Source organism: Condylostylus longicornis, unplaced genomic scaffold, assembly GCF_029603195.1.
Source record: "Condylostylus longicornis isolate FDR11 unplaced genomic scaffold, ASM2960319v2 ptg000038l, whole genome shotgun sequence".
NCBI classification, from domain to species: Eukaryota; Metazoa; Arthropoda; class Insecta; order Diptera; family Dolichopodidae; genus Condylostylus; species Condylostylus longicornis.
In genome coordinates this window covers 8,372,427-8,384,867 of record NW_026578007.1, presented here as the reverse complement: position 1 = coordinate 8,384,867, position 12,441 = coordinate 8,372,427, and the positions used below count along the sequence as shown (strand labels likewise).

General features: G+C 20.8%; 1 protein-coding gene across 1 annotated transcript in view; it reads left to right on the top strand.

The window, feature by feature from the left end:
• Window positions 1-12,441, top strand: part of LOC129609328 (sodium-dependent phosphate transporter 1) — a 97,688-nt gene that overhangs the window by 79,798 nt on the left and 5,449 nt on the right. The window contains exon 2 of the mRNA XM_055521295.1: window positions 8,464-11,445. Coding sequence (XP_055377270.1) covers window positions 11,403-11,445 — 43 coding nt within the window. The 5' untranslated portion in view covers window positions 8,464-11,402. The remainder of the gene's footprint in view (window positions 1-8,463; window positions 11,446-12,441) is intronic.

Sequence of the window (12,441 nt, the reverse complement as noted above, 5' to 3'; positions counted from 1 at the left end):
TTATTCATACATCATACACCTTAAATATACGAGTGTTTATAACACCAATCGGTTTTTGTATTTATTTTATGGTTCTATTTATTCATTAGTAATTTATAAATTTCCTCTGTAAAATTATAAGACCAAATATAGACTATATATATTTAATGCGTTCTTAATTTGCAAATCATACTCTATATATGTAAATTAATGATCAGTTTTGATCTGAAGAAGAAAAATGTTTAATATTAAACCACATAATTTTTTTTTTTTTGGTTTGTTTGTTATTCTAAACAAATGACCTTACATGAAATTGCGATTTTAGGTGGTTTTTTTTTATGGTTTCGCATTTTATTTTATTGAAACCACTTTAAATTAAAATGACCTAAATTAAGAAATTCTCATTAATTTTAATAAGATCCCGTTGTGATTTAAGAATATTGTTTTTTTTGGATTTGTTTTTAATAGAGATAATAAAATGTAAATTAAGTACTTGTTTGCATTTTTTGAGGATCTAATCCATTAACGTATAAAGTCATTTAAATAAAAATTTATTGTATGTATACTTAATATGTATATGTATGTACCAATTTATATTTTCTTACAAATTATAAGTTTTTAGGTGAAATTATTGATTTTGACAAAAATTTTAATTTCAAAGGTGTAGAGCATCTTATTTAATATTGAAATCTTAAATCCTGGACAAGCATATTTTATACATACTCGGAGCTCGTTCAACAGTAAAATGCAATATTTAGTAGTAGAGTCAAATAAATGCAATATTTAGTACTAGAGTCAATATGTATAGTTAAATACAATTTAAATTCACAAAAATTATAATTTTCAATTAAAAAAACTTTAATTAAGCACCTTAAATTATAATTATAAATTTTTGTAAGTTGATTAAGAAATTGATTAAATCTAATTTTCTTTATTTTTACTTTTTATTGATTCCTGCAGTTATTTACAACAATTTCTTCATTTGCGATAGCTTCGGTCTCCGAACTCTCCCTCTTATTTCTTACTTGTAATCCTTATAGTAAAAGTTTTTTTTTTATGAATTTTCCAATATTTTTCAAATTATTTTCAAATACATCACTTAACATCTCAAAAGAATTTTTATTATGTAACTTAACCTATAAAAATATTTTACTCTAAAATAATTTGAAAAATTTCTGACAAATATTTAAATCATGTTTTACTTAATTAAAATCATATTCAAATTTTACTTGTTGTACTCTAATTGTGTACCTATATAAATATTTCTTATGTATAAGAAATTTTTTTTATGCTTAAACATTATAATTAATAAAATTGAATTAAACCAGTGGTTTGTAAAGAAGCACCTTTCCCTTGAACAATTGATGAACTGCTTTTTAAAACTAATTAATCTATTACATTATTTACATTAGTTTTATTAATATACCAAAATATATCGATTTATTGCATACTTTTAGGATAAACGAGCATTAACATAATGGTCGAATTCTCGGTGCATGTCGTTACGTTTCTGCATTCGCGAAATTTAAGAACTATTTGTGGTTTCGTTACAATAAATTGTCAAAAAACGGCAAGGTTTGACTGTTGATCGGCTACAATTTTTAGAGGGGGGGAGTAGGTTTAAATTTTCTTCCACATAGATAAGGTTTTTAATTTAAAGATTTATTTATGTATAAAATCTCAGCAATCTATCTGATTGATTTTAATCACTTTGTTCTTTATAGATAGTTTAGAATATGCGAAAATAAAAATATTTTATTAAAAATTCTTATTGTTGGAAAATTTCTAAATTTTTTTTACAATACCCAACAATATAAGTATAAAGGATATATTTTTTTTTTAATTGAAATTTTTTTTAACTTTGAATTTTCAGTATTTAATTTTCCGATATAATAATTGAATTTTTTTCTTTATCTTTTTTTACGATATTACGTAAAAAAATCTCGGTTCCAGATGAATAAATGACCTTTAGTTAATTATCATACATTAAAAATGTCCTCGTATTTTAAAATTAAATTTTTTTTTTAAATTTTAATTCATATTTTTTAATTAAAATAAAATTGCAATTTCCCTATATTAATTTGTATACAATAATTCCCATGTAACTGACATAAAAGTTTTAAAATACGCACACAATCTTAAAAATATAAAGAAAATTTTTGATTTGTGTCCAAATAAGATAAAAAATCATAATGTAAATATTAATTTAATTGAAAAATAATAATTAATATTATTATATTAAATATGTTTATAAAAATATCTCATATTGATTTGTAGTCATTATTTATTTTAAATGTCTATAGAGAATTAAATTTATTCTTATTCTATGATTATATTTAAGTTTGCTCCATTCATGTTTTTCACTATACTTTTAATTATTGTTATTAACCACTTTTAATTATACACATTTAAGTTATAATAAAAATGAGAAATTTAATTTCTCATTTTTATTATAACTTAATTAATAATGCTAGCAAATTAGATCTCTTATTTATTCACAATCATGAAATGAAATTCACATTCATGATGCATGAAACATACATCATGACGAAAATTAAGAATATTACATAAAATTGTCAATTGTCTTTGTCTTTGTCACTTTCTAAAATGAAGAGCCTGAATTTATTTTAAAATCATAAAGTCATAATTTTTAAAAAAGAGAAACATATCATAATGTAATATAAAAACTGAAAAACTCTCTTAAAAATTATACTGTAAGAATAGTCAGTCACTCATTGTATTCTCACCCAAATGTTGACATACAAAATATTTGGAACAATATTGAGAGTTTTTGCAAATCTCTACTTTTTCATGCTTTAAATCAATTTTATAATATTAATTCTAAAAGTAAATAAGCTAATGGTCCATCACAGAAATGACTAAATTGATTATTTCACTCGATTTCGTTCTCTTTTTCCTAGAATAAGACCTGGGTCACTGTTATTGCAATGCTCATTAGATATTTTTTAGTTTACATCCGGATTTGGGCTTGTATGCAAAAACAAAAAACTAAGTTTTCTTTTGAGAATTTTATAATAAAAATTTCATAGTTTTTATATGAAGTGGAGTTTCTTTTTTTTTTTTTTGTTTTTTGTCATTAAAAAGGAAAAGTGAGCAAATATTATTAACACTAAAACGAAAAATTATTAAATATTTATAATTCTATATATAAATACATTATAGTATTAAATATTAATGTCTATTACAAATATGAAAAAATTAGAAACAAAAATAATTTCTATATTTAGAATTGTTATAGTTTTCTTTTATTTTTATTTTTTTTATTTATTCTCTTATAATTTAATATTTTTTATTTTATTATATAAATAAATAATCATTACTCTTCTTCAATGTTATAAATATATGTACATATGTATGTATATAAAAGCATATCTTGAATTTTTAGTATGTGTGTACTGCAAAACAAGTTCAAGGATTTATACACATTCATAATTTTTATATACATACGTACATACATACAAAACATATATGTATATTTTTATGTTTATACATTTTCATTCCTTAATTTTTTTTTATATTATTTTTTATTAATGTTTTATAGATAATATTTGGCAACACTTTTCTCTTTCTATATTATACTCTATAGTCTACATTAGAAAATGTTATTTAAGTTGATTTCTATATTTTGTAAATAATTTTATATATGTAAATATACAAAATGTGTCAGAGATTAAAATGGTACACTCTATAAGCAATAGAATGACAGGATAGTTCTTCTAAACGAATGAAAAATTATAGATGATATTTTACGATATCATAAATTATTTGTTGAATCAAAGTCAAACTTTATTTAATTTTTCATCACATTATGTTCGAGTTACTTTTAGTAATATGGCAATTAGATTCAACATAATTATATCAAAAGCATTTAAAAAGTCCATGAAATTCTTAGTCGAATGAAATTTCACGATATTGTTTTTAACTGCACAAAATATTAAATTACAAAGTTATTAGAGCAAAAAATAAATTTAAATTTTCCCTTTAGAATTGTCAATGTTATAAATTATAGGAAAAAATTGTGATTTTTGTGGTAACACCTAACATGCTAACTTTCTTTGAATTCAAATTTTGTGGCAAAACTTTCAAGAATGAAGTGACAACATAAAGTGACAACACCTATATGAAGTGATAACATTAATAAATGACTTTTAAATCCGTTTTATCGTCTTGGTTTGGAATTATCATCGAATCCCTGACACTTTGTATAATTGTATAATTAAATTAATACTTAATGTATTATTATTATACGTTCTGAAACATTTATGCAAACTGTCAATTTTATAAATTTTCTTTTTCGTATATACATACATACATATATAGATTACTAATAGATTAATTAAGAAAAATAGAATATAAGTACTTAAATATTTAAAATGTACCAAAAACTTAAGTGACTTATTTTTTTTTTTTTGCTAAAAATATAAATTGGATATATCACATTTGTTGTACATTGCCGCTCATTTATTTATTTTTTTTATTTTCTTGGATTTTGAATGAATTGATTATATAATTTTAATACAATTATTGAAAATCTTAAATGTTGCAAAATATAAGAAACAGTTTCTTTTATTCAAAATTTTTAATGTCGTTCAGCACGTTTTTTTCAAGTTTTCGGGAAACTGTGGAGCGTCATGCGCTTGATTATAAAATGATAAAATAAGAACAATAATTAGTAATATTTAACATACAATTTAAATTTGCCATCAGAAAATCAACTAAAAACTTATTTCAACTGTACTATTGAACAGAACTTAAATATTATTCAATAATTAATATGAATGAAATCGAACATGAATTTATTATCGTAAATTTATAAATTTGTAAAAAATGATATTTCATTATGACCTTAATAGTTTTGGATTCACAGTAACATTTCAAATTTATTTATTACATACATACATATAATTTAATTTGAATGTATTATAATTCTTTATAGAAAGAACCAACTGCTTATTTTGTATTTAATAAGATTATCCTTTGTCAATTTTATATATTAAATTTCATTTCATATGTGTAAGTTAAAGAAATTTCTTATACTGTAAATTGTTGCAAATTTATGCAAATTAACAATTATATAAAAAATTTCAATTAAATTTTTTTTTTCTTATTTCCTCTTCAGCTGGTATACTCTTCTACATTAACCGTTAAATATTAAAATGCTATTTGATTGAATTTACTGCTTTAAGATGGCAACATTTATAATTTTGATTTACAAAATATTATTCTTTAGTTCTCCTTAAGTTTAGTAGCTCCTTCTACCGGAATTTTATTCTTCGACCAATATCGTTAACTTAAATTCGTAATAGAGTTAGGAGATTTGAAGTGAATTTATGCTTAAAAATATAATTTATATTATTATTTTACAATATTCTTTAATAAAGCAAGAGTTAATTACTTGATATATACATTATGTATGTGTAGTTCGTCTGCTGAATTTGCTAATGAATGGAAGTTTATCTCTTCTCGAATTACCAATTACAGAATAAAACCCATTGCTATTGTTATCCCATGGATTCAAACTGAATTTGAGTAATTTTGTCTGTAAATGAAAATCAATTATTATTAATCAATTATTTTTACGATTAAGATTATTTTTAATAATATTTTCAATTTTGTTAATTTGGAAAAGAAAAAATAAAAATTTTCAAATATAAGAATATAATTTTCATTTCTATTTAAATGTTATATACTCGTACAAATATACAAATAAATAAATTAAATGACTGAACTTTTAAAAAGACCAATAAATTTTCTCAAATAAATCATAAATTTATTTTTTAATTTTTCAATAATAAAAAAGTGAAAAAAAAAAATATTATAAAATTTATTATTTGTCATATTCAATAAAATTTAAATTTCAATTTTATTTTTAATTTTTTCACTTCAATCTCATGATTTGTCAAAATTTTTAATATTATAGTGAATACGTTTAAATATATTAATATTGTTTAATAGCTATTAAAAAAATACATTTAATATTGACAACTACACCCAGATACACATATAAAAATTTTCAGAGTTCAATGTGTACGATTCAATATGACTTCACTTAATTCCAAACAAGTACTAACAGAAACAAATTTACCTTAATTTTTGACTCATATTATATGATTCTATAGATTGTTTTTAATTTTTATTTTTTTTGTTATATTTTCTATTTACAATCGACTTATTCTAGTCATAATTAAATGTTATGTTAATATTAAAATATATCACATGTAAGATATCGTCCAATTGATCTACCATCTTCAATTACAATTCAAAGTTTTACATTTTTTACAAAATTACATTATTATTTCACAGTTAAGTTTCTATTATCTAGGTTAAGAATTTGCCATCGTTTTAGGCGTGATATGTCATGACTTGTGTTTGTTAGTTTTTTGGCTAATTGATTGGGATGGTTTTCTAATTTTATTTTACATTTTCTGCAGTGACTTCGTATTTCATCTTTTATAGTAGGCATTTTGAGATATTCATGTATTTCTGTGTTTTTGGTGAACCAAGGAGAATTCGTAATTGCTCTTAGTACCATATTATGATATTTTTGTAATATTTCAACATTGGAATTGCTAGCAGATTTAACACTTGTAACACGTAAAACTTCATTTAAAGGTCCAATAAGACTTGCGTTAAAAACTTAATACTTTTAAGACAGTATACGTGAATTCCCGTCCTTTATTTTTCAACTCTTAACAATGAATTACGAAAATTTACTTATTTTGAATTTCATGCAATTAAGCAAAGACAAGATAAAAATTATTACCATTAAAACATGAAAGAATCTGCAATTTTTCTGATTATAAACTTTTCACAGCATACCGTCTGTAAATGCGTTTTTAAGAAATTTAAGGATGCATTGAACACAATATTTTCTAATTTTTCTTATATGACTGTTAAAGAAAATTTAATGTTAAATTATGCACCTAATGTTCCTTTACTGTTCGTTTACCTTTACTATTCGTTAAAATTCGAAAACAAAAATTAATATTAATTGACAATTTTATGGAATTCCTTTTTTTATCAAAACAAATATTTGATTGATAATTGATTTTTATTAATTAATAATAAATTAAAAAAAAAAAAAACAAATAAAAAAACAAAGAATACAAAAGATCAATTTAAAAAACGAATGCATTTTTGAATTTAAATGAGAAAGTAGTAAAGTTGTTTCTATACTTGCATTGTAATTGTATGTGTGTTTTACTAATGTCACAATATTTTAATTATAAGTGACAACACTATAGAATTGCATATAAGTGAATACTTGCCATATAAAATTTTGATTAATTTATAATTGGTTATAAATAAACTTCGCTTTATATTTGAGTATTTACGCTCTTAAAATATATATATGTATGTATATGTATACTATAATAAATTTCTAAATTACATTTTTCATTTTACTTTATAAAATTCTTATTTCAAAATAAACCTCCATTATTGTGTTCAATGCAAAGGCAAACGCAATTCAATTCAAGCAAATCGCTGAAAATTATCCAAAACTTGTATTCGAAACTTAGCGGTTAAAATCGTGATCTCTCTATTTTACTCGCCAAGCGAGAAGAAAGTTAGTGATTACTGATCTACATATTTGTAAAATGTAATTTTCGAATGACAAAAAATTGTTCGTATTACGTAACTCGTTTTTTATAAAATGTGTCCAAAATTTAGTTTGATATTTTGAGTGAAATTCGGTTAAAAAATGAGTAGTCTTAAATGAAAAAATGACATTCAATTAAAAAAATGAGAATTCTGATATGAAATTGAGTAAAACGCGACACAAAAAAAAAACGAGATATAGAATTATGTTGTTGCAACCTGATTAGATTCAGAGTACTCAGATTGCAATCTGATATTAGATGAATACAATGTACCCTGTCATTTAATGACTTTTGTAATGAATTTTAGATTTAGAAATATTTTATTTTTAAAAAATAAATGAAAAATTTTCAAAAGTAAGATCTTTCATGTTTTTCGTGCTTTTTATGACAATTTGACATATTATGACGGTATGACGATTTGACATTATTATGATGCTTTACTTTCAAAAATTACCGTTTTAGTATATGACAAAACTGAGCTTTTCAAAACCTGATATTTTAACATTGGACAGTTAGAGCGTATTGTAGGTACTTATATTTTCGATTTAAAAAAAAAACACTAAAAATTTTAGTATCTTTGAGCACTCTGGAATATTAAATGAACACGAACAAAATTTTTTTTGTTTTTTGATGGACCTGAATTTTCTCTAGGGTATACAAAATAACTTTAGGTAAAAGAGTATAAAATTGCTCTACGATATTAGATATAGAAATTATGATTTTTCACTATTTTTCCAATTTTATTCTTGTCTGAATTAAATAAAAATTTTTTCCTTTGTTATTAAGACTTAATTAAATTGATTTTTTTTTTTTAATAAATATTTTATTTAATTTTATTTTTATATTATTATTATATTTTTAGATATGAAAATCTTACAAAATAAATTACTTGGCACTGGACGCAAATTGCGGCAGGAACCAATTCAACTTTGACGAATCAGTTAAATAAAATAACAACAACAAAAAAAAAAAACTTCTAAATCACAACACCTACAACAACAACTATATTAAAAAAAAATCATTATTGATTAAAGATTTAAAGAAGAAGAAAAAAAATTTTTTTTTTTTGAAAACAACAACAACAACAAAAAAAAAAGGAAATAAAAATAATAATTTATTTTATTTTTATATAGAATACAAACATATACATACCTATATTAATATTCATATATATAAATTATCTATTATATACCAAACTATTATTTATTATTACCATTTGTATATGCAATTATTAAATTGATTAACACACATAATAATTATAAAATTATATATATATATAAACATACTTTCTATTATATACCTATATATATATAATAGAGAAGGGCAGAGAAAATATATATACATACATATTTGAAAAAGAATCCAGCAAATTTTATATATAATCTTCATCGTTATATATATATAAAGTATATTTGTACATATTGTGTACGTTTGCAGAAGAAATGATTTAAGGATTTTTTAATTTAAAGGAAGTAAAATCATTTTCACTTTTAAGCAAAAAAAAAAACAAACACAAAATATTAAATCCGAAAATCAACATTTTTGTGTTCGTTTATATACTTCAATTTTAATTACCATACCAGAATACTAGAAATAACGAGATAATTGTAGAAGAAAAAATAACAGCAACCAGAATAAATAGCAGAAATTTGAATAGTAGTAGTTCTTTTTCAACTACACAACAAAAATATAATAGAATAAAAATATTTATATAAAAAAAACATATTATATGATATATAATTTTTGAATTTTACAAATATTTGGGAAAAAAAACAAAATTTTCGATTTTATATTAATTAAAACGCCTTAATTATTTAACAAAAAAAAAAATTTAAGGAAAAAAGTAGAAACCAAGAAAAACATCACATACATTTTATTAAAAATCAACAAGGAAATCAACAAATATTCTTGAATTTTTTATAATTGAAAAAGAAAACAATAATTTTGCAAAATATTAACCATATTAATTATTTTTTTAAATTATCATCAAATAATTTTTAACAAAAAAAATTTTTAATATTATTTTAATCATCATACAATTTTTCATTTGGTTTTTTTTGGATCCGTACTTAAATTTCAAGAGAGAAGAAGAAAAACACAAAAATAATTTTATAATTATTTTTTTATTGGTAATTTACAAGAAAGCTATAATTTTTAATTGAAAAAGAAGAAAACAACAAAAATTTCATTTAAAATAAAAAAAAAAAAATGGGTACTTAAAAGCATAAAATGAATAAATCACACCTTTTAGTTTATTTTTATTTTCATTTTCAAATTTAACAATTTTTAATTTTTCTCTTCATATTAAAAATAAAACCAACATTTTTAAATATTCTTTGTATTCCAAAAAGAATAAAAAGAGAAGAAAAAATAATATTGATTACACTTTTATTATTACTACATAATATATATATATACACACATATTGAAAAACGTAATAATATTTGAGAAAAAAAAATATAATTAAAAAACAAAATATATAAGATTTTATTTAAAATCTAAAAAGAAAATTCCGATTATTGAATAACAAAAACAAAAATATTACAAGGAGCAAAACAGACAGAAAAGAAAAAAAAAACAGAAGATAAGATAAACAAAAAACAAATTTTCTGCCATAATTATTTTTTTCTTTTGCAAAAAAAAACAAAAGGAGAAAAAGAAATAAAACCCAAAAAGGATATTCAACATTTTTACAATCAACCATAATTTATTATATTTTCAACATATTTGCAAAACAGCAATAAAAATTTTCATTTAAAAATAAAATTGCATAAACATAGGAGGAGAAAAACAAAGAAAAGGAACATAATAAAGTTTTGAACAAAACGAATTAAATATTTTTTTGTAATCCGAAAAAAAAAATACTTTAAAAACGCGCAAAAAAATCTACCAACCAACCAACCAACACTCATCAAACTATTTAATATTCAATTTTTCAAAAAACAGAAGGAAAATATCATATTTATATAGATATATATAAATATTTAAAGAAAATTATATCACCAGAAGAATTTATATAATACCAAAAAAAAAATAAATATTGTATACTATTAATAATTATAATATTATCATATATAAAAAAAATAAATTCAATCAAAACTAACAACAAAAATAAAGAAAGCAGATCAATTATCCAACAACATTTAAATACAAGAAAAATAAGAGAAAAAAATATAAGCAAGAAACTACAACAAATTTCAAATTCATTTCTAAATTAAATTATATTTTATACATAAAATTTTGCTTTAAAACCAGAAAACAATTAAATCTATTAAATTAGAAAAAATCTATTTATATTTTGATAAAATATTTATAAAAAAGCAAATATAAGTCCGCAAAGCAAAGCAAAAATAAATTTTCATTGATATTTTGTTTTATAAATTGTACAAAATACAAAACAAAAAAACAAAATTCAAATTCTATCTCCAAATATTTAACAACGCTCTATAAGCAAAATATTATTTTATATTAAAAAAGAAAAACAACAAAAAAAAAACAACCCAACTTCAACTGATTTTTTTATATTTTAAAAACAAAAAAAATTGTCTTTCCACAAAAAAACAAGAAAATTTAAAGAAAATTATTATATACAAGCAAAATACATAAATATAAAAAAGCTGATAAACAAAAATCCAAATTAAAAACAATTAAAGAAAATAATTTTGATAAATATTAAGGAATTTAAAAAGAAAATAAGAAAATTTACTTTACAACATAATTTTTAAGTCAAATTCAATTAAATAGGAGAATAAAAATTTTACAATAATTATATTACATAAATAAAAAACACAACAAAACAAAATGGATCCATATTCTACAGAAATTTTATGGATTGTAATATTAGGTAAATAAAAAAAATTATATTTAATCTACTCTTTTTTTTTTTTTAATTTAATTAATCAATATTTTAAATAAATTCTGTGATTTTTATTAAATTTAATTAAAGTAATTTAACTACATTTTTATTATTCACATTATTATAATATAATTCATATATCACAATATTATACAAAACATTATAATATACATACCGTGATTTCAATATTGCTTTATAAAAAATTTAAATACGGTATTAATACGATTGTATTATCGTCTCAGAAACCTTTACATTGTAAAAAAACAAAAACTACTAAAGCTTTTGATACATTTTGGAATACAATTTTTACAATATTAATATATACTTTGACGTTTATTTGAAAATTTCCATTTAAAGTTCCGTGGAAATGTTAATTTTCAAAAAACGTTTACCACATAATTAAAAGCATATCATTTTTATACTGCATTTTAGAAAAAAAAAAAAGAACTTAATAACTAGCATTTTATTACTGAAAATAAATGCTAGTTTATTTAATTGGTTATTTCTGGTAACATTTTTATGACATGAAATATGAAATATGCTCGATTTTTTCGATACCCAATTTGCTTTTATTTTACGTATCCACTATGTATAGAACGCATTTTGAAAAAGTGTACAACTTCTTTTACTAAACTTTTTGGAATGTAATGCTTTGTAAAGTTTACGTTGTTAGCGCTTTATTGAAGTCACAGATAATACATTACATAGAAATCATATATTATATTACATTATATATATATATATATATGTACTTATATTAATTGTAATTAAATAATTCCTATTTGTGTGTTATTTTTAAAATAAGAACCAAAATTTTATATACACATATTATTTATATATAAATATGAAAGGTTCAGAAATTAATTAGTATATTAAGCAAGTAAAATTGTAGTCTCGCGAAAAATTAATAATCAAAAAAAAAATTTGAATAACGTTCAGTTTCCAAAATTACAAAACAAATTATAAAAAGTACGAACTTAGTCA